At 49.7% G+C, this 22,947-nt stretch overlaps 1 protein-coding gene across 6 annotated transcripts in view; it reads left to right on the forward strand.

Annotated features, from left to right (window-relative positions):
- Positions 1 to 21,236, forward strand: part of Fblim1 (filamin binding LIM protein 1) — a 26,254-nt gene extending 5,018 nt beyond the window's left edge. For 5 of the 6 annotated variants that reach the window (XM_027399928.2, XM_027399933.2, XM_027399932.2 and 2 more), the window contains 6 exons: positions 5,530 to 5,714; positions 6,559 to 6,676; positions 10,277 to 10,467; positions 12,304 to 12,482; positions 14,129 to 14,246; positions 19,427 to 21,236. In XM_027399928.2, coding sequence (XP_027255729.1) covers positions 5,530 to 5,714; positions 6,559 to 6,676; positions 10,277 to 10,467; positions 12,304 to 12,482; positions 14,129 to 14,246; positions 19,427 to 19,540 — 905 coding nt within the window. In that variant the 3' untranslated portion in view covers positions 19,541 to 21,236. The remainder of the gene's footprint in view (positions 1 to 5,529; positions 5,715 to 6,558; positions 6,677 to 10,276; positions 10,468 to 12,303; positions 12,483 to 14,128; positions 14,247 to 19,426) is intronic. The other variant, XM_027399934.2, reaches the window with a different exon arrangement.
- Positions 21,237 to 22,947: the final 1,711 nt, after the last annotated feature.

Here is a 22,947-nt window from a genome sequence, read left to right on the forward strand (position 1 = left end):
CAGGTGGATCTCTGTGAGTTCGAGGTCAGCCTGGTCTACAGAGTGAGTTCCAGGATAGGCTCCAAAGCCACAGAGAAACTCTGTCCCGAATAAACAAACAAACAAACAAAAAAAGCTACACAGAGAAAACCTGCCTTGAAAAACCAGAAAAGAAAAGAAAATGTCAAAGGAGCGAGCGTTACAAGGGAGCCTGGTGCCATCCGGGAGAAGAGGTAACTCTTTCTGAAGCTCCTCTGAGGAGGCTTCTCTGAAACCTCTACCGGATGGGGCACATGGAAACAGGTACGGAGGCCCCGAGGCAGAAATGAGCTTGAAGGGTCTGAAAGATGCTCTCACTCGGTTCTTGGGCGTTGCTGCTTGCCTGCTACTCCGTTGCTTTCTTTCTGTGCCTTGGCGCACATGTGAGTATGGAGAGATCAGTGGACAGTTTGTGGGTGTTGGTCTTGTCCTTTCAAACCCCATATGGGTCCTGGGGAGTGAACTCAGGTCATCGGGCTTGGTAGTAAGTGTCTTTCCTCACTGAACCATTTCACTAGCCCTGTAATATGTTTTTAATTGTGTGTGTGTGTGAGAGAGACAGACAGACAGACAGACAGACAGACAGACAGACAGAAGTGAAAGGACAGCCCCAGCAAGTTGGAGAAAATACGTAGGAGGGCTTCCACCATGTGGGTCCCGGGGATGGAACTCAAACCGTCAGACTTGGCATTAAATATCAAGGTGGTCAGCTGAGCCACCTCATACCTCTCCCCACTAACCTTCTTGATCTTCCTCAGCTCCTTGGCCCACAAGTGAGACATAACTAGGAAAGGACACAGCCTTTTGACACCTCTGAGAGAGCTGGGTCCTGACTCACAGCATACGTGGAGCGTGGCTCCCAGTTTCCCACACTCCCAGCAGCGGTGGGAGTCACACTAGTGTCACCTCTGGGCTAGTTCCAACACAGCTGAGCCCCACCTCAAAGCTGCAGCTGAGGCTTTAATTTGCATTTTTTCTACTTTCTGGGTAGTGGTTACACTTTGTGAATCTTTATTTTTATTTATTTTTTTAAAAGATTCATGTTATGGGGCTGGAGAGATGGCTCAGAGGTTAAGAGCACTGACTGCTCTTACAGAGGTCCTGAGTTCAATTCCCAGCAACCACATGGTGGTTCACAACCATCTGTAGTGAGATCTGGTGCCCTCTTCTGGTGTGCAGATATACATGGAAGCAGAATGTTGTATACATAATAAATAAATAAATAAATAAAATCTTTTAAAAATGTTTAAAAAAAAAGATTCATGTTATGTGTATGAGCGCTTGTATGTATGTCTGTGCACCATGTGAGTGCAGGGTTTGCAGGGGCCAGAAGAGGGCACTGTATCCCCTAGGACTGGAGTTATAGAGAGCTGTGACCCGGCCATGTAGGTGCTGGGAACAAACCCAGGTCCTCTGGAAGAGCAACCAGTGATGTTAACTACTGAGCCAGCTCTCCAACTCCACTGACTCCAGATGGTCTTGAACTTCTGAGTTCAAGTATTTTTTCCCTCAGCTTCCTGTATACCTGGGACAGGCATGTGCCATCTTGCCAGGCTTTGAAAAAACAAACAACAATAACAAAAACCTTGCAGCCAGAAGGTGGAAATACACACCTTTTTTTTGTTTGTAACATCTTTAGCTGTCCCGGCACTCGCTCTGTAAACTAGGCTGACCTTGAACTCACAGAGATCCACCTGCCTCTGCCTCCTGAGTGCTGAGATTAAAGATGTGCCACGATTGCCTTTAAATTTCTTTTCTTTTTGTTTTTTAAAGATTTTATTTATTATGTATACAACATTCTGCTTCCATGTATATCTGCACACCAGAAGAGGGGACCAGATCTCATTACAGGTGGTTGTGAGTCACCATGTGGGTTGCTGGGAATTGAACTCAGGACCTCTGGAAGAGGAGTCAGTGCTCTTAACCTCTGAGCTATCTCTCCAGCCCATAAATTTCTTTTGTTTCCTTTCTTTCTTTTTTCTCTTTCTTTCTTTTTTTCAAAACAGGGTTTCTCTGTAGCTTTGGAGGCTGGCTTGGAACTCACTCTGTAGACCAGGCTGGCCTCGAACTCACAGAGATCTGCCTCTGCCTCCCAAATGCTGGGATTGAAGGCGTGTGCCACCACCACCACCTGAAACCTTTACATTTCTTTTGTTTTTGTCTTAATTTCTTTCATTTTTGTATTTATTTTAGTCTCTCTCTCTCTCTCTCTCTCTCTCTCCTCTCCCTCTCCCTCTCCCCCTCCCTCCCTCTGTGTGTGTGTGTGTGTGTGTGTGTGTGTGTGTGTGTGTGTGTGCATCTGTGTGTGAGTTTGTGCACGTGTGAGTGCAGTATTGTCAGAGGCCAGAAGAGGGTGTAGGATCCCCTGGAGCTGGAGCTACAGATGGCTGTGAGCTGCCTGATGTGGTTTTGAGACTTGATCTCTGATCCTCTATAAGAACAGTAAATGGCTTAATTGCTGAGCTACCTCTCCAGTCCTCTAGTCCCCTTTATTTTTTATTTTTATTTTTTATTTTTTTGGTTTTTTTGAGACAAGGTTTCTCTGTGGCTTTGGAGGCTGTCCTGGAACTAGCTCTTGTAGACCAGGCTGGTCTCGAACTCACAGAGATCTGCCTGCCTCTGCCTCCCGAGTGCTGGGATTAAAGGCGTGCGCCACCAACGCCCGGCTAGTCCCCATTTTTTATTAATTTCAAATTACATTTATGTTTTGTATGTGTGCTGTGGCATTTGTATGTGAGCTCAGAGAACAACTTGGAGAAGTCTGTTTCTCTTCCTTCACCTTGTAGGCCCTGGGAATGGAACTCAGGTCCTCAGACTTGGCAGTAATCACCTTGGCCCAATGAACAATGGCACTGTCCCACCAAGCACACTTTCATTGACCCATAGTAATTGTACATGTTCATGGGATACTGTACCATGTTTTACAGCTTGTAAGCAGGATGCAATCATCAGGTTAGGGTAACTAGCATATCCACTGCTTCAGACGCTTAGTTCTTTGTGGTGGGAGCATTCAGAATCCTGTTAGCTATTTTGAAATGTACGACTGACTGTTGCCAACTGCAGTAGGAGCGCTTCTCTTTCAGGGTATGGCGGCACAGGCCTGAAATCCCAGCTCTCAGGAGCTTGAGGAAGGAGGACCGGGAGATAGAAGCTAGTCTGGGTGAGAACTGGTCAGAAGCGGGAGAGGCAGGAAAGCTGAGTTTTCCACCCAGCTGCTCCCCAACCTGCTAAGGCTCTGTGTCCGGTTGTAGATGAATGAGTACAGGACACTTGTTCTGGTCAGGGAGGTGAGGCTCTCGGCCTGGGACACGGATGGAAGTCTGGCCCTAGACCAGCAGAGCGGACATTACCAGAAGCTGGAGGTGAGGTGTAGCCAGCCCCCAGCCACCTGTGTTTGAACAATCACCCTCCACCCCCATGATTCTGCCATTCTACTGCTTAGTCTGGGCCAGTCTAGAACACACATCTGACTGTAAGGCCCCTCGGCCCTGGGAAGGAGTGGGGAGTGAGGAGAGGGTGAGGCAGGCTAGGAGACCTGACCCCAGAGGAGTGACTGTGGGAATTAGCTGAGCTGAGATGGGCCTGGCGCTGGTGTGTGGCCTAGGTCTTCAGGCTCTGGGAAGTCTAGAGCTTTCTGTAGTTTCGTCTTCCACAGTCATCATCCTTTCCTCCACCATTATTTGCCTGTATAGGCCAATGCCACAGGGCAGAGGCAGCTTGGAGGGGTCTGTTCTCTTCTGTCCTTTGGGTCCTAAGGATTGAATTAAGGGCAGGTTGTCAGGCTTTATAGCAAGTTCCCACTAAGCCACCTCAATGCTTCCTCCTCTTCCTCTTCCTCTTCCTCTTCCTCCTCCTCTTCCTCTCTCTCTTTTTCCCTTTGTTTGGTTGATTTTGTTTGTTTAAAACATGTTCTTGTTTTGCTATTTATTTATTTCTGTTTTGACATACCAAAGTTTCCCCTCCCCTTTCTTCCCAGGCCCCCCCCCGCATCCCATCATCCCTCCCCACCCCAAGCCCTCTCCTCCTGCTCTGTGTCTCCAGATACTGGTGAGCCTCCTATGGATATCAGACAGCCATGGTATATCAAGTTGCAGTGAGACTAGGCACCTCCTCTCTATTAAGGCTGGATGAGGAAATCTGATAGGAGGAAAGGGTCCCAAAAGCAGACAACAGAGTCAGAGGCAGCCCCTGCTCTCACTTAGGAGTCCCACACAAAGACAAGTTACATGATTGTAACATATATGCAGAGGGCCTAGGTCAGTCCGCAGACTCCCTGGTTGTCGGTTCAGTTTCTGTGAGCCCCTGCAAGGCCAGGTTAGTTGGTTCTGTAGGCTTTCTTGTGGCATGTGTTCTTAATATGTAGAGCAAGCTGGCCTGGGACTCACAGAGATCCACCTGCCTCTGCCTCCCATGCCCTGGGGATTAAAGACCTGTGTCACTGTGCCAACCTCACTGGGCCACCATTGACAGTGCTTGTCCTGTACCTCACAGTTCCTTCCTGAGACCCCTCTTACCCTGGGTCCACCCTTACCTTGTCACCTTCATGAAGGGAGCTGGCACCCTACCGGCTGCAGTCTCACGGTGGTGATGGTGGTTCGTGGAGAGGGCTATGGCAGTGGTGGCCAAGCCTGGCCCTCCTCTTATCCCCCACACAAGCCCATGCCCAGCAATCAGTCTTTAGTATCCAAGGCCCTAACTTTCCCCCTCCAGCCTCCCACACTCAGCTCACTGAGGGGAACCCAGGCAATCTGTGTTAGTAGTGGGATGGTCCCATGTAATGACTCCAGGCTCTATGTGTGCCGTCTCATGGAGATGGAGCTGGGTTAGTATATAGTGCTTGCTTAGCTTATGCACACACACACACACACACACACACACACACACACACACACACACACACACACACACACACACACACACACACACACACACACACAGAGAAAGGAACCTTTGTGCGAGTAGGAAGAGCCCTGCCTCTCCAGATCTAGTTTCAACTGGTCATCAAGGTTTAATCAGTTCTTCCTTTCCGGATACTTCTGTCTCCTGCACCCAAATGCTGGGGTTTTAGGCAAGGGCCATGTAGCTCAAGTGGACTTTGGCCTCAGCTTCTAAGTGTAGTACCTCCATGCCGAGCTTTCTTCTTTTTTCCTTTATCCCCCACCCCCACCCCAATGCAAACAGTGTTAGTCTGCATAGCCCTGGCTGTCCTGGAACTCACTCTGTAGACCAGGCTGGCCTCGAGCTCATGGATCCGCCTGCCTCTACCTCCCAGTGCTGGGATTAAAGGCGTGCACCACCACCTGGCATTGCTCACTTTCCGAAGGAACAATTTAAGACTCAAAGAGTTGTCACTCCTGCCTAACAACCCACAGCAAGCCAGTGGCAGCTGTCCAGAGTGGACTGAGGTCTGGAGCCAGACCCGAGCCTTTACACACTGCTGCTTGGCCTGCTGGGTGAATAGACCTGTGACCTGTGGGGCATCTGAGCGAGCCATCTCTTCCCCCTCTGTAGGGTGCTGTCCCCCACCTCCTTCCCTGAGTGATGAGGATCTAGACCTCCTACCACCTCCTCCACCGCCCCCTTCGGCCTACCTGGCTCTCCCAGAAGAGGAGCCTCCCGCCCTGACGGGGTCATCACTCATTTCTGACTTGGAGCAACTACACCTGCCCCTACCCCCACCTCCACCTCTGCCACAGGTACTGACAGTGTCCCCAAACCCCCTGGATGGGTGGGGGACCTGGGCCTTTCCAGTATTACCAAAGGGGGCATGGTTTGGTCCCTTATGCTTGAAGGTTATTAGTCTTTAAGCCTCTTCCAAGCCCCAAAGCTGGTAGAACTGTTGAGGATTTTCAAGGTCCCTGGAGAGACATGTCCCTCGTCCCCTTTGTTTCTTAGTTACCCACTCTGCTCCAAGACATGTACTGGTTCCGACCCAAATCTCCACACTGCATAAGAAGACAATTAATCGTCTGGCCTTCATAGAGAGGGTTGTTAACCTGAGTGGTGTCCTGGGTCACGGTCTATGTCACCTCCAGCACAGTGTCAGTGGGCGGGACATGTCATCCCCAGGACATTCTCAGAAACAGGAGTCAAACTGGGCCTGATAGTTGCAGGACCATAATCCCAGATACAGACAAGGCCAAGGCAGGTTGACCACAAGGCCTAGCCTAGGCTACAAAGTGAATGGAAAGCAAGCCTGGGCAACTTAGTGAGACCCTGTTTCAAACTAGTAGGTAGAAAAAAGGTTGGGATATAGTTAGCTCAGTGGTAGAGTGTTTACCTAGCAAGCATGAGAGAGTCACTTTGATGGAGGGAGCCCCAGGTAGGGAGCAGGGAGGTCCTTGGCTCTTGCTGCCATGGTAACCATCCTGCTAAGCTATAGAGGCAGGACACTTGCTTCTCCAGACTCAGTTTCCGCATCTGTACAATGGGACTAATTGTACTCGGAGCCACCTAGACAAAGAGCCAAGATGGGAGAGTCTGGTGGGGTCCCCACAAGCTGATCTCTCTCCTTTCTCCTTGATCTATGCCCCTCCCCAGGCTCCACCGAAGGGATCTTCTGTCCGGCCTCTGACCAGTCACCTCAAACCCACAGAAGAGGAGCTACCCCCTCCTCCAGAAGAGCCTGTCACCTTTCCAGAGAAAGAGGCATCCACAGGTACAGCCACAGGCCTGATTTCTGATCCTCCTGGGGCCAGAATGGGCTTCTCATAGGAAGTGTGGGTGTAGGGCTCCCCCTTCTCACATGACAGGGATGTCTATACAGTGTGCAACCACTGAATGTCCATTGCTGCCTTGTGCTTGCTTCAGGTTTGTTGTTATTGAGATAGGGTCTCATGTAGTCCAGGCTAGCCTTGAATCCCATATATAGCCAAGGATGACCTTCTAGTGCTCTACCTGTGTCACCTTGTGAGTACTGGGGCTGTAGTTTGCCACTGTGCCTGGTTTATATGGCACTGCAGACAGAAGCCAATGCTTCCTCCTTGAAAAGCACATTCTCCTACCGCCCAGCTACAGCCTTACCTTTGTGTGTTTGTATTGAGACAATCTGGCCTTGGGCCTGAGAGCCTCTTGCCTTAGCCTCCTCAGTGTCAAGATTACAGGATAGCTGGCACTAGCTGGCTTGGAACTTACTATGTATGAAGTCAGGCAGGCTTCAAAGTTGTTGCAATCCTCCTGCCTCAGCCTCAATGCTGGTGAGCTACTATGCCCACCTTTCTTTTTTTAATTCTTTTTTGTTGTTGTTGTGGGGGATGGGTAGCAAGACAACTTGTCACCAAGAGAGATGACTTTGTTTCTGTCCCTGGGGCCCACGTGGTAAAACAGACTCTCAGAGGTTGTTCCCTGATCTCCACGCAAGGTGGACATACAATCAATCAATCAATCAATCAATAAACAATGAAGGTTTTGTAGTTATTTTTCCATTTGTTTATTCATGTCTGTATGTGTGACGTAGGAGGGTTAGAAGTTTACTGTCGGGGCTGGAGAGAGGGCTCTGTGGTTAAGAGCACTGACTGCTCTTCTAAATGACCAGGGTTCGGTTCCCAGCACCCACATGGCAGCTCATGACTTTAACTCCAGTTCCAGGGGATCCTGTGCCCTCTTCTGGCACCAGACATGCATGTCATGTACCAATATACATGCAGGCAAATACCTAATACATATAAAATAATAAAAAAAAGTATTTTTAAATCCAGGCGTTGGTGGCACATGCCTTTAATCCCAGTACTCGGGAGGCAGAGGCAGGTGGATCTCTGTGAGTTCGAGGCCAGCATGGTCTCCAGAGTAAGTTCCAGGACAGCTTCCAAAGCTGCAGAGAAACCCTGTCTCAGAAAAAAAAAAAAAAAAAATATATATATATATATATATATATATATATATATATATATAATCAAGAAGTTTAAAGTCATCCTCAGCTACATAGTAAATTGGGGGCTACCCTGAGCTACAGGAGACTTTGTCTGAAAAACAGCCAACCAGGCATGGTGATACACACCTTTAATCCCAGCATTTATGATGCAAAGACAGGAGGATATCTGAGTTTGAGGCCAGCCTGGTCTATACTGCAAGTTCCATAAATTCCATGCCAGCTAGGGGTACACAGTGATACCATGCTTTTCCATGCTTTCCCCACCCCCCAAACACACACACCAGTGACCAGTGTCTTTTCTTTTCTTTTCTTTCTTTTTTTTTTTTTTTTTTTTTTTTTTTGAGACAGGGTTTCCCTGTGGCTTTGGAGGCTGTCCTGGAATTAGGAACTAGCTCTTTTAGGCCAGGCTGGTCTCAAACTCACAGAGATCCACCTGCCTCTGCCTCCCGAGTGCTGGGACTAAAGGCATGCACCACCAGCTGCCTGGCCACACACACCAGTTTCTAATTTTGTCCTTTGAGCTTTGGGACCAGGGATCCTGTCTGTAGCAGCCACAGGGCCGTTCTCATTGTTGGCTTCCCCAGTGAGTCTCTGAGTGGGTTTCCTATCTCCAGGTGCAGCAGCTCTTTGACCTTTTTTTAAGGCTGTGTGGCAGTCCCCAGTAGGAACATAGGTGTGGTGGGTTACACAGCCTCCTCCTGATGGATTTGTAGGTGGTTTCTTGCCGTAACTGCATGGAGCTGATTCACCTAGCTGTGGGGTTTTCTCGGGTAAATTCCTAGAAGAGGAAGTACCCTAAAAAAAAAAAAGGCTGCTGTTTTTGATTTTGTATTTTTGTCAAATCACCTTCCTTACTCATCCCAGCCTACGTGCTCCCACCAGCAGGGCTGAGTTGTTTCTAGAAGCCTCTACAGCACTCTGTGCCTTGTGTAATTGAGCTGTGACCTGCTTCCTTAGGTCCTGCCCCAGGCACTGAAGACACCGTTGAGTCTAATGCAGTATCCTTTTTCCTGGGTCACAGAGCAAGACACAAGGGCAACTGTTTTCCTAAGTGTGTCATTTATTTTTCGACTTACGGTAGATTTTGTCACACACATACACAAAAAAGGGGGTTTTTGTTTGTTTTGTTTTTTTAAGGTACAGTCTTACTATATAGCTCAGGCTAGCCTGGATCTCTGTCTACCTTCGTTAGTCTTCAGGACTCTGGAATTACAGGTGTAAACCACCACACCAAACATCAGACTTTCTGGATCTTTTTTTTTTTTTTCTTAAGATTTATTTTAGCCAGGCATGATAGTGCATGCCTTTAATCCTAGCACTCAAAAGACAGAAGTAAGACCTCTGAGTTTGAGACCAGCCTGGTCTCCAGATAAGTTTGTTACTATTGTTATTATTATTATTATTATTGGCTTTTCAAGACAGGGTTTCTCTGTGTAGCCCTGGCTTTCCTGGAATTCACTCTGTAGACCAGGCTATCCTCGAACTCAGAGATTTGCCTGCCTATGCCTCCCAAGTACTGGGATTAAAAAACCATAGGAGAGATGGCTCAGAGATTATGAGCATTGACTACTCTTCCAGAGGTCCTGAGTTCAAATCCCAGGGACAACATGGTGGCTCACAACCATCTATAATGAGATCTAGTGCCATCTTCTGGCCTGCAGGCAAACATGCAGACAGAATACTATACATAGTAAATGAAATAAATCTCAAAAACAAAGTGTGCACCGTGAAGCCTGACTATTTGTATTACTTTTAATTTTGTGTGTGTGCACGTGTGCACATCTGTATGTACACATGGGTGCACTACCCTCAGAGTCCAGAAGAGGGCATTGGATCCCTGGAGTTACAGGCAGTTGTGAGCTGACTGATGTGGGTTGGGGGGATTGAACTCAGGTCCTATGTAAAACAGCGTGTGTTTTTAACCGATGAGCCATCTTAGCTCCTCTCTTAGAATTCTTGTCTTGAATCAGGACCATCTGGGTGTTGGTATCACTACAGACCCCCTCCACTCTTTTAGAGATGAGAGGCTACATGCCAACACTGCTTCTTAGTTTGTGTTTTGTCTTGCTGTGTAGACCAGGCTGGCCTGGGATTAAAGATGTGCATCAGTAGCCGGGCATAGAGGCTGGCAAATCTCTGGAAGTTCGATGTCAGTCTGGTCTACACAGTGAGTTCCAGGACGACCAGGGCGACACCACATAGTGCATCACGGTGCCCAATACCGTGTCTTCGATTTTAGCTTCCCAAATGCTATTCACCTTCCTTCCCAGTGCCTATCATGACCCTCTGTATTTGTCAGTTGAGGACGGCTTTGAGACTGGGCCCTGGGCACACTGGGCATCATATTCTGGGTGGTGACTGGGCACTGCCTTCGTGGGCTGGTGACAGCCTGTGTCTCCCCTACCCCAGATGTCTGCGGCTTCTGTCACAAGCCTGTGTCTCCTCGAGAGCTGGCTGTTGAGGCCATGAAGAGGCAGTACCATGCCCAGTGCTTCACCTGTCGCACCTGCCGCCGTCAGCTGGCTGGGCAGAGATTCTATCAGAAGGATGGGCGCCCCCTGTGCGAGCCCTGCTACCAGGTACTTCCTCCTAAGAGAATGGGCGCTGTGAACCCAGCTGAGAGTCAGAAAGAAGAACTGACCGGAGCAGGATTCTGTTCCTATGGCTGCTGTAATAGTTGTGTCCGCTTCCCAGCGACGGAAAAGAAAAAAAGATTTATTTGGTTGAGAGGTTACAGTGCCAATCTGAGCCTGTGGTGGCAGGGACCTCTGGCTGGAGGAAGTGGTTCTCCTCGTGGCCAGCAAACAAGAGGAAGGGACCATGCCACACCCCCAGTAACACAGATCTCCATTAGGCCCCGCCTCCTAAAGACTCCACCTCCTCCCAACAGCGTCCCCTGGAGCATGGGCCTGGTAGACTGACGGAGAGCATTCAATATGCAACTGAACCAACTTGAAGCCACCAACTGAACTTAATGGCTTCAAGCAATCCACATTTCTCTCTTAGTTGTGGGGTCATTGGATCCAAATCAAGGTGCCTCCACCTCTCGGTCTGCAGACTCTGGGAAAGGAAACATTCCCTTGCCTTTTCCAGGTTCTTTTCAGGCTTTTGTTTGCTTGTTTTTTTCAAGACAGGATTTCTCTGTGTAGCCCTGGCTATCTTGGAACTCTCTATAGACCAGGATGGCCTCGAACTCACAGAGATCCACCTGCCGCCACCGCACCTGGCCTTGTCTGGGGGGTTTTGAGACTGCAACATAGGGTGATCTTGACCTCCTGACCATCCTTCCTCCATACCTGAGTAATGAGCCAGGTATGGTGGTGTCCATGGATTCCCAGCATTCAGGAAGCTGAGGCAGGAAGATGAAGAGTTCAGGAGCTTGGGCTACATAGCAACACCCTGTCTCCAAACAATCAATAGTTGTGTTGAACACGTAAGAATTTGTTAGCACCTTCCCCACCCCCCAAATAAAAGAGAAGGAGAGAGTCAGGCTTAGGGGTGCATACCTTTTTTTAAAATCTATTTATTATGTGTACAGTATTCTCTCTGGGTGTATGCCTGCAGGCCAGAAGAGGGCACCAAATACCATTACAGATGGTTGTGAGCCACCATGTGGTTGCTGGGAATTGAACTCAGGACCTTTGGAAGAGCAGTGCTCTTAACCACTGAGCCATCTCTCCAGCCCGGGGTGCATACCTTTAATCCTTGCACTTGGAGGCAGAGGCAGGAGGATCTCTGTGAGTTTCAGGACAGCCTAGTCTATAAAAAAATTTCCAGGACAGCCAGGACTGTTACACAGAAAAACTCTGTCTTGGAAAAACAAACAAACAAAAAGAATTGTTAAGGGGGCTGAGTATGATAGCATACACCTGAAATCCAAATACTTGGTGGGTGAAGGCCGGAGGTTCAAGAGTTCAAGCTCAAGCCGGGCGTTGGTGGCGCACGCCTTTAACCCCAGCACTCAGAAGGCAGAGGCAGGCGGATCTCTGTGAGTTCGAGACCAGCCTGGTCTACAAGAGCTAGTTCCAGGACAGCCTCCAAAGCCACAGAGAAACCCTGTCTCGAAAAACCAAAAAAAAAAAAAAAAAAAAAAGAGTTCAAGCTCATTCATCCTTAGCTACACGTTGATTTTGAGTCCAACCTGGGTAGCATGATACCCAGTCGGAAAACTATCGTAAAGAAAAAGGGGGGTGGTGAGGGGCTTTTGAAAAATTATTAAGAAGGTAATTCTTGGGCTGAACATGTAATTCAGTGGCAGAGTATCTACCCGGCACACAGGCCCTGAATTCAGTCCCTAGTACTGAAAACAAGAAACGAGGGAGGGAGGGATGGACAGGGGGATAAGGGGACTGGAGACCTCATGGCTCGGGATAGGCATGTCTGTGGGTTGTCTGAAACAGTGCTCTCTGCCCCAGGACACTCTGGAGAAGTGTGGCAAGTGTGGAGAGGTGGTCCGAGACCATGTCATTCGGGCCCTGGGCAAGGCCTTCCACCCACCCTGCTTCACCTGCGTGACCTGTGCCCGGTGCATCGGAGATGAGAGATTCGCGCTGGACGACCAGAACCAGGTGTACTGCCTGGATGACTTCTACAGGTGGGAAAGCAGACCTGGGCTGGGGGAGAGGGGAGGACCGGGCGGGGCTGGGGGAGAGGGGAGGACGGAGCAGGGCTGGGGAGGGGAGGACCGGGGACCGGGCGGGGCTGGGGAGAGGGGAGGACGGAGCAGGGCTGGGGAAGAGGGGAGGACCGGGCGGGGCTGGGGGAGAGGGGAGGACGGAGCAGGGCTGGGGGAGAGGGGAGGACGAGCCAGGGTTGGGGGAGAGGGGAGGACCGGGCAGGGCTGGAGGAGAGGGGAGGACGAGGCAGGGCTGGGGGAAAGGGGAGGACCGGGCGGGTCTGGGGGAGAGGGGAGGACGGGGCAGGACTCTGGTCTAGTGGCAGGGCTGGCGCCCAGACCAATACTTCCTACAGCTCCTGTGGCTCCTGTGCTGAGAGAAGCCATCTTCCTGTTAGGTCCCCCACATAAGTCATGGGCATCTGCTAGAGGCAATTGCCCTTGGAGTTTCCGCACTCTGCCGGGCTCACATCTGACATACTCCGTGCAGTCCTCAGACTTTTTATGCCCAGGAAGTACAGTGAAAGACTACATTTTACCAGAAGTAGAAACTGAGGGATACAGTAACCAAGGTGCAGTGAAGCTTCCATTTAAGGAGTTGAGTTGGGAGCTGGGGGTGTGGCTCAGTCGGTAGAGTACCTGCCTAGTCTATACAAAGCCCTGGGTTTGACTCCTAGGACCGCATAAACATGCCATGCTGACACACACCTGAATTCCGACACTCCAGAGGTAGAAGCAAGAGGGTCAGAAACTTAAAGTTGTCTTGGTTACCCTAGCAAGTTCGAGGCCAGCCTTGGCTATGTGACACCCTGTCTCACAAAAATCAAAAGGACTTGACTTGTCCCCTCCCCTGGGATCTGGAGGGAGGACTGGGGATACAGACATAAGGGCGACTCATGCTTTGTCCTCCTGTCTGAAAAGAAAGAGATGGGGCATGGTGGTCCATGCCTGTGAAGGCAGAGGGGGGAGGATTGGTGCTGCCCATCTGAGGTTAGCCTGGAGTGTAGAGTAAGCCCTGTCCCAAAAAATAAGCAAACAGCAGCACTCAGAAGGCAGAGGCAGGCAGATCTCTGTGAACTCCAGGTCAGCCTGTTCTATATAGCAAGTTTCAGGCCAGCCAGGACTATACTGTAAGACCCTGTCTCAAAAAATAAGTAAACGAGGCTTACAAGAGGGCTCAGTGGCTAAAAGGGCTTGCCACCAAGCCTGATGACCCAAGTTCAATCCCTGGGACCCACAAGGTGGAAGGAGACGACTAACTCCTGCATGTTGTCCTTGGACCTCCACATACAACTAAATAAATATGCCCCCAAAAATTTTAAATTGAGCTAAGCAGAAGATAATGGATGGCCAGGCCCACCAACACTCCTCTCAGGGCCAACACTTCCCAGTCAATTACTGGTCTTAGCTAATTGCACTCTGGGAAGCTGGATTCATTGCACCAATCCCTCCTCCCACCTCTGCCAGAAAGGGTAGACATCTGCGGCTGTCCCTGCAGATTCTGTCACCTAGCAACGGGGGGGGGGGCGCTCTGGGAGGTGAACTGCTACCACCCCATTTCTGCCAGCTGATTTTGTTGTGAGTGAACGGCTGACATTCCTGATCTGTGCTTCCCCTCCCTCTAGGAAATTTGCCCCCATGTGCAGCATTTGTGAGAACCCCATCATCCCCCGAGATGGGAAGGATACCTTCAAGATTGAGTGCATGGGAAGGAACTTCCATGAAAACTGTTACCGATGTGAGGTAGGTAGCGTTAAAGTGTCTTAAAGTGCTGTGGCCTTGGGCAGCCTTCCCTGCTCACTGCCCTCAGGAGAGGCCAGGAAAAGAGGGTACGAACACACAGGGCTCCATCAGAGTTCCGGGTGAGCTCGTATCACTTGCTATGGAAAGAGACTGTGTTGACTCATGGTGGTGACAGCATGGGTAGCAAGTGATAGCCCCGAGGCAAGGCCATCGCTTTACCTCCTGGTCCTGCCTTTACTTTCTTTTCTGAGGGCTGCCACAGCACATGGGCACAGATAGCTCAGGTTTATAGCATTAGAAGCCCCAAGAGAGTTGCCATCAGGATGGCCGAGTGGTTAAGGTATTGGAACCCCACTCCTAGTATAAGTGCTACTTTGCCGGGCGGTGGTGGCACATGCCTTTAATCCCAGCACTTGGGATTAGAGGCAGGCGGGTCTCTGTGAGTCTGAGGCCAGCCTGGCCTACAGAGCCAGTTCCAGGGCAGGCTCCAAAGCTAAAAAGAAACCCTGTCTCGAAAAACAAACAAACAAAAGAAGTTCCAAGAGAATGAGAGTAGACCCCATTGTGGGGGGGACATACTTCCCAAGAAGGTTCCTGGTTGGCCTGGCATGGGTCATTGTCTATTGCTGTGACATATGCCACACTCAAAAGCAAATTGATTGAGGAAAAGACTTATTGTGCAGGTTACAGTCCATTGTTTTTTTTGTTTGTTTGTTTTTTGTTTTTGTTTTTTGGTTTTTTTTTTTTTTTTTGGTTTTTAAGACAGGGTTTCTCTGTGGCTTCGGAGCTGTTCTGGAACTAGCTCTTGTAGACCAGGCTGGTCTCGAACTCACAGAGATCCACCTTCCTCTGCCTCCCGAGTGCTGGGATTAAAGGCTTGCGCCACCAATGCTCAGTTTACAGTCCATTGTTAAGGCGGGAACCTGGAGCAGAAACTAGGGAGGAATGCTGCTTACCGGGTGGAACCCTGTCTCTCTCTGGCATCTGCTCAGGACCTCGTACATCGATTAGCAATCAAGAGAATGCCCCACAGACATGCCACAGGCCAATCTGCTTGGGGCCGTCCCCCGTTCAGACTCCTGCAGGTAACTCTGAGCTGGGAGACATTGACAGTTGATGCTAACAAGCCTTCCGAGCCTGTCCCAGGCTGGAAGCTGATGAGCTAGGATTGACGGCCCCTGGAGCCAGAAGACAGAACCCAAGAAATAGGTCTGTCCATCCAGCACTGTCTCCCCACCTCACCCCACCTTGACAGGGTCTCACTGTGTAGCCCTAGCTGTTCTAGAAGTCACTACAAGGTCCAGGCTGACCTCAAACTCATAGAGATGCCCCTGTCTCTGCCTTCCTGGTGCTGAGAGTAAAATGTGCACCATCACAGCTGGTCTCATGGAACAGGTTTTGACTACCATAGACAGAGAGAAAGGAACCCTGGGCAGGCTTAAACCTTTGTAGGTGTCAGCAAAAGCGTGTAAGAAAGATGGGTTTTAGGGGCCAGTGAGATGGCTCAGTGGGTGAAGATGCTTGTCACCAAGCCTGGCTACCAGATAGTGGAATGAAAGAACAGACTTCTGCAAGCTGCCCTCTTATCCAAACTGTCTGCTGTGACACAGGCATGGCCACATGTATGTGCACAATGAATAAATTACAATGTAATAAAAAAGTAAATGGAGCCGGGTGTTGGTGCCGCACGCCTTTAATCCCAGCACTCGGGAGGCAGAGGCAGGCGGATCTCTGTGAGTTCGAGGCCAGCCTGGTCTCCAGAGTGAGTGCCAGGATAGGCTCCAAAACTACACAGAGAAACCATGTCTCGAAAAACAAAAAACAACAATAAAAAAATTTAAATGGGATTAGAGGGAAAAGGCAGTGATAAGTCTCTAACCAGGAGGTAGGAAAATGAAAACAATTCTTTTGTTTGTTTTTTGTTTTTCGAGACAGGGTTTCTCTGTGTAGCTTTGGAGCCTATCCTGGCTCTCGGAACTCACAGAGATCCGCCTGCCTCTGCCTCCCGAGTGCTGGGATTAAAGGCATGTGCCACCGATGTCCGGCCGAAAACAATTCTTGTACCCATGACTGTAATCCCAGCCCTGGGGAGGCTGAGGCAGAAGAACCTGAGCTTGAGGCCAGCCCAGAACACGGATTAAGACTCTTTCTGAGGGAGAGAAGGGAAGAAGGTACTTTTATAGAGGAGGGGTATTTAGCCTATTACATGAAACCCGATGGGTTTGCCAGTTGCATAGTGTGTGTGTGTGTGTGTGTGTGTGTGTGTGTGTGTGTGTGTGTGTGTGTGTGTGTGTTTTACCTGCATGTATTTATGTGTACCACATGTTTGTTTGGTGCCTGTGGAGACCTTCAGAGGGCCCTGACCCCACCAGCCCTGGAGGTATGGGTGTTTGTGAGTCACCATGTGGGAGCTGGGAAACAAACAAGAGAGACAAGTGCTCTAAATCTAAACTCCTGAACCATCTCTCCAAATCAAGACCTCGTTTCTGTTTCTGTTTTTGTTTTTGTTTTTCAAGACAGGGTTTCTCTGTGTGGCCCTGGCTGCCCTGGAACTCACTCTGTAGACCAGGCTGGCCTCAAACTCGAGAGCTCTGCCTGCCTCTGCCTTCTGGGTGCTGGGATTAAAGCTGTGTGCCACCACCACCCTGTTCAAAGACCTCTTTGGGAAAAAAATTATAATTTTATGTGTATGGGATATTTTGTCTGCGCACCCTGTACATACAGGCAGATGGCAGAAGAGGGCATTGGGTCTGCTGGAACTGGAGTTACAGTTGTTGACTGTCATATGAGTGCTAGAAATTGAACCTGGTCCTCTGAAAGAGCAACCAGTGCGCTTAACCACTGAGCCATCTCTGCAGCCCACTCCCAGCCCTGCCCATGACCTCTTTCGCCATCTTGAAGTTCTTTTTTGTTTGTTTTTGTTTTTCTTGACAGAGTTTCTTTGGGTAGCCTTAACTGTCCTGGAACTGACTCTATAAACCAGGCTGGCCTTGAACTCGGGGCTGCCCCTGCCTCCTGGGTGCTGGGATTTAAGATGTGTACCACCACAACTAGGCTCCATCCTGAAGGTCTTTATCTTGGAACTGCACTCTTTCCTTCTACCTGGACCCTGCAGGTGTTGTACTTGGTCCCGAGATGAGGCTCCATGCCTCTGCTCACTCCCCCCTCCTCTGCCACCCCTGTAGCTCCGATGAAGACAACTGGTGGTAGTTTTTCTGTGAGTCACCTTCTCAGAGAGTCCCAGAACAGGATCTCTCAATCAGCCAATGAGTAATTGCAAGCTTTTATCCACTTGTCTTTATTTGAAGAGATAATGGGGAGCCAAGAGGACCTCGGGAGAGAAGTTGATTGCTTCCTGTGTAATCTGACTTTCTCAGTTAGGGTTCAAGGTCTGCAGCTGCAAACACACCCTGAAAGACCTTCGAGGAAGATCAAGGGCTGTCATTGGTCCCAGAGCCCTGATAGATAGAGTCCACCAGTACCAGGTGTTCCTAAAGCCTGCCTGAGCAAATAACCCCCACTTCCTGTCCATGCTCACTTTGACCAAAGTTGCCTCGTCAGTCAGGATTTGGACTCCAGGAAGCTACATTTCAACAGAAGGGCGGTGGCTCAAGCCTAGGCTGAATTAAGCCCTATCCTTTCGTTGTCATTGTTTTGGTTGTGTTTGGTTTTTCATTCAAGACAGGGTTTCTCTGTGTAACCCTGTCTGTCCTAGAACTCACCCTGTAGACCAGGCTGGCCTCGAACTCACAGAGATCCTCCTGCCTCTGCCTCTTGAGTCTGGGATTAAAGGCGTGTGCCACCAAGGCCCGGCAAACGGTGTCCTTTTTTATTATTATTTACTGATTTTTATATGCATTGGTGTTTTGCCGGATGTGTCAGGTCCTCTGGAACTGGAGTTACAGACAGTTGTGAACTTCCATGTGGGTTCTGGGAATTGAATTCAGGTCCTCTGGAAGAACAGCCAGCAGTGCTCTTAACCGCTGAGCCATCCCTCCAGACCCCTTCACTTTGAGACAAACTCTTAAAGCTGAAGCTAGCTTCAAACCGTGTAACCAAGGATGACTTTGAACTCCCGATCCTATACCCAGCTTGGTTTTGTTTGTTTTGAGACAGAATCTCTCTACATATCCAAGGCTGGTCTGAACTCTCCATCTTCCCACCTCAGCCTCTCAGTACTGGGAAATGACATGTGTAAACCACCACGCCCAGCTTCAGCTTTCTCAACTTAAATGGGGACAATAAGCCATCTCCCAAGACTGTCATTAGGATTTAATAAGGCAATACATGTGACAGTTTTTTTTTTTAAAGAGTTTATTTATTTATTGTGTATACAACATTCTGCTTCCATGTATATCTGCACACCAGAAGAGGGCACCAGATCTCATAATGGATGGTTGTGAGCCACCATGTGGTTGCTGGGAATTGAACTCAGGACCTCTGGAAGAGGACTCAGTGCTCTTAACCTCTGAGCCATCTCTCCAGCCCCCATGTGGCAGTTTTTTATAATTAAAAGCACTTTCCACTTATAAAAATATTGTCACCCCCTCCAACAATGGTAATAAACCTTGTAGACCATAGAGTCAGCAGGGATAGTGGGGGATGCCATGGGGAGGACGTGGACACACTTCCTAATGGGAGAAACAGTTCTGTTCCACACTGCTGTGGATTGGGTTCTTCATCTGTGGGCTTTGTTCTGTTTTGTTTCATTTTTAGGGGGTCAGTTTAAGGTGGAGAGATGGCTCAGTGGTTAAGAGCCCTGGCTGTTCTTTCTCCCAGAGGACCCAGGTTCAATGGCCAGTACCACAGGACGGCTCACAACTGTCTGTAACTCCAGTTCCAGGGGATCTGAGACCCTCACACATTCGAGCAAAAACACCAATGTCTCCTGGCGTTGGTGGTGCACGCCTTTAATCCCAGCACTCGGGAGGCAGTGGCAGGCGGATCTCTGTGAGTTTGAGACCAGCCTGGTCTACAAGAGCGAGTTCCAGGACAGCCTCCAAAGCCACAGAGAAACCCTGTCTCGAAAAAAAATAAATAAATAAAAAAATAAAAACTAACAACCCCACCAATGTCCATGAAATAAAAATAGATAAATAATGAAGAGGATGGGGGTGAGCTGAGTGTCCCCGGGGAAGGCTCTGTGCTGGCTTAGACCATGTGTGCTTCTGTGTCCCCAGGATTGCAGTGTCCTCCTGTCTGTGGAGCCCACCGACCAAGGCTGCTACCCGCTGAATGACCGCCTCTTCTGCAAGCCCTGCCATATGAAGAGAAGTGCTGCAGGGTGCTGCTGAGAACCCCCTGGCCAGCCCTCCCGTGACTTGGTTTCCCCACCTAGCCCTCCCTGCATACTTCCTTTCCTTTTGAGCCTCACTGGACACCAACGCATTGCTCAGTGCACAGTGTCTAGACACAAGGGCCTGAGACACGGGGGCTCACCCCTGGTACACAGCACCCTCCTGTCACTGCCAACCAGAAGGCCTCTCACCATGAGACTGGGACCCTGGTCCCTCTCTGGTGCTGGCCCTGACCTTTTTGTGGAGACAGGTCTCGGCTGTGTCTTTGTCCATGATGCTTAACTGCCCAGCAGAAGGTACTGAGACCAGCTTAGCACATTGAGCTGAGCTGTTTGAGGTGTGCCTGCCCAGTTACTGTAGAAAGTGTATTTTCAAAATTTAGAAATGTATTCTGGGGCTGGGCACAGAGGCAGGAGGATCTCTGTGAGCTTAAGGCCAACCTAGTCCACAAGGCTAGTTCCAGGGCATCCAAGGCTACACAACAAAACCCTGTCTGGGGCATGGGGAATGCAACTCAGGGGCTGGAGAAATGGCTCAGTGGTTAAGAGTACTTGCTGCTCTTGTGAAAGACCAGGATTCATTTCCCAGCACCTTCATGGAGGCTCCTAAGTGCCTGAACTTTAACTCCCAATTCCATGAGATCTGATGCCCTCTACTGGCCTCTTCAGGCTGCATACACACAGTGCACTTACACTGAAGCAGGCACACACTCACACACACACACACACACACACACACATTTAAAAAAAAAATCTTTAGTCAGGTGTAGTGGCACATGCCTTTAATCCCAGCACTTGGGAAGCAAAAGCAAGCAGATCTCTGCATTTGAAGGCAGCCAGAGCTACACAGTGAAATGCTACGGTTTGTTTTAAGTGGCTGGGTTTGGCAGTCCACATCTATGGATCTTATTGCTTGGGAGAACTACCAGAAGCTTGAGGCCTGCCAGGTCTTTGTAGAATTCCAGATCAGCCTCTGCTATATTGTCTCAAAAAAAAAAAAAACAAAAAAACATAAATGCATAGGAACACGATGCGTTGGCCACCAGCCTTCCTGTCTCTGGAACACCTGCTGAAGAGGAGCTGAAATCGGATGAGTAGGATGGTGGCCAGAAGCCTCCCCCTGCTTCCAGGTCCTCCTGTGTGCTTTTATGAGCAGCCCATAGGCATGAATTAAGTGCCTTGGATTTACTAGGGAGCAAGGGTGGTACTGAACCTCCTTCCTACAGCCTTCACTGGGGCTGAGGCCTGCCCAAGTTCTCTCTTCTCTCTCTTCCCCTCCCCCCCCCTCCCCTCTCTCCAGGATGAGGCCAGAGAAGGGCGTACCCCTTTGGTCTCCCATCTGTACCTCTCAGGCCCACCTTAGGCCCCAAAGCAGGCTGCCCATAACCACTGCCTCCATGAGGCTGCACCTAGAGTATTCTTCCTGTTAAAGAAATTCACTTTAGGGCTGGCAAGATGACTCAGCTGGTAAAGGGGCTTGCCACCAAGCCTAATGACCCGAGTTCTATCCCTGGGACCCAAGTTGGAGAGAACCATTTACCATAAGTTGTCCTCTGGTATGCCACGAATACACATTTGTGCACACATGCATACACAAGTAATTATAAAATGTAAAATAGGGGAAAAATCACATTTATGCTTTGTAACTTCTAAGATGCACATAGAACAAATTAAACATGTTTTCCTTTCTTGCATCTTTTTGTTTGGGGGTTGGTTGTTTTCCTTTTGAACTACCTATGTAGTCCAGGGTTGCTTTCACTTCAAATCCCCATCTCCACCTCCTATATTGTGGGATTTTGTTTCTAGTGCTCAAACACAGAGATACATGAAGCCCTGTCTTTTGTTTGTTTGTTTTGTTTTCAAGACAGGGTTTCTCTGTGTAGCCTTGGCTGTCCTGGCACTCGCTCTGGAGACCAGGCTGACTTCGAACTCACAGAGATCCGCCTGCCTCTGCCTCCCGAGTGCTGGGATTAAAGCCGTGCGCCACAACCACCCGGTTGAGAGCCTGTTTTAAATATAGAGGTGGCTGGGGGTCTAGCCCATTGAGAACATTAAGCATGTACTTGAGACCCAGGCTTCCATCCCCAGCACCAAAGCAAAATATATATGAATGAAAGCAAATACACAGAAACTGGGAGAGAAGCTAATGAAGTGGTGACGTGCTCCAGGACACCCTTTGAAGAACATGAATTTTCCCCGCTTGGAGATCCTGGGAGGCTGGCCTGCAATCCGCAGCTGAGGACCCTGGACTCCGTCAAGGCAAGTGTGGCGCATAGCCACTAGGGGGCGACATAAGCCAACGAAAGGGCAACCGTACCTGGGAGCCAAGGTTCTCTGGCTACTCTAAGCCTAGGGCGGGCTGATAGCTCCTCCTGCACGTCCACTGCAGCAAAGGGCAGAGAGAAAAACATCGCAAAAGAGTGACACAGCCATGAACTTTTCCACCTGTGGCAGGAATGCTCTCTTGGGAGAAGACCTACAGCTGGAGATTTAGCCCCCACTGGCCCAAACTCTTACCTGCCAGGGAAGGAGAACCAGTAAATTCCAGAATGAGTCCTAGGAACCAGGACTCAGGACAAAGGACGAACGGGAGTTGCTTGGAAGCCCAGAATTTTCCCGCAGCCCTGTTCCAGGGTCCCTCTCACCTGAGGCCACACCCAAGTACTTGGAGTATGACCTCACTAGCGTGTGCCTGCCCCTGCAGTAGGGCCTGCTGCTGCCTACACAGCTGGAATAACCTTCGGAAGGCATCAGCTGATGGTGAAGCAAGCCTATGCATGCCAGACATCGCCAGAAGCGGAGGCAGGAGGACCTAGAGTCAAGGTCATCCTTTCTTTTTAAATTTTATGTGCATTGGTGTTCTGTCTGCACGTATGTAAGGGTATCGGATTACAGGATTACAGACAGTTGTGAACTGCCATGTGGGTGCTGGGAATTGAACCTGTGTCCTCTGAAAGAACAGAGCCATCTCCCCAGCCCGTTCAAGGTCATCTTTGAGGGCATAGTAAATATCCGGTCTGCCTGAACTACTGAAAGGGTGTAAAGAGGCCGGGCAGAGGCAAGCGGATCTCTGTGAGTTCAAGGCCAGCCTGGTCTCCAGAGTGAGTGCCAGGATAGGCTCCAGAGCTACACAGAGAAACCCTGTCTCGAAAAAGAGAAAGGGAGGGACGAAGGAAGGAAGGAAGGAAGGAAGGAAGGAAAGAAGGAAGGAAGGAAGGAGACAGTGTTGGGCTGGAGAGATGGTGTGTAAGGGTATGAGACCCTCAGAGTGGTACTGTTAATGCCCCAGTTCATGGACAAGGAAGCACCCCTAAGAGGCTGCATGGTCAGGATCAGGGATTTCCAGTAACATCTCCAGGACTCCTGACAGACACACCTCAAAAACATCCATGTTATGGAATATAC

This window comes from Cricetulus griseus, chromosome 2 (assembly GCF_003668045.3).
Source record: "Cricetulus griseus strain 17A/GY chromosome 2, alternate assembly CriGri-PICRH-1.0, whole genome shotgun sequence".
In the NCBI taxonomy this organism is placed as follows: Eukaryota; Metazoa; Chordata; class Mammalia; order Rodentia; family Cricetidae; genus Cricetulus; species Cricetulus griseus.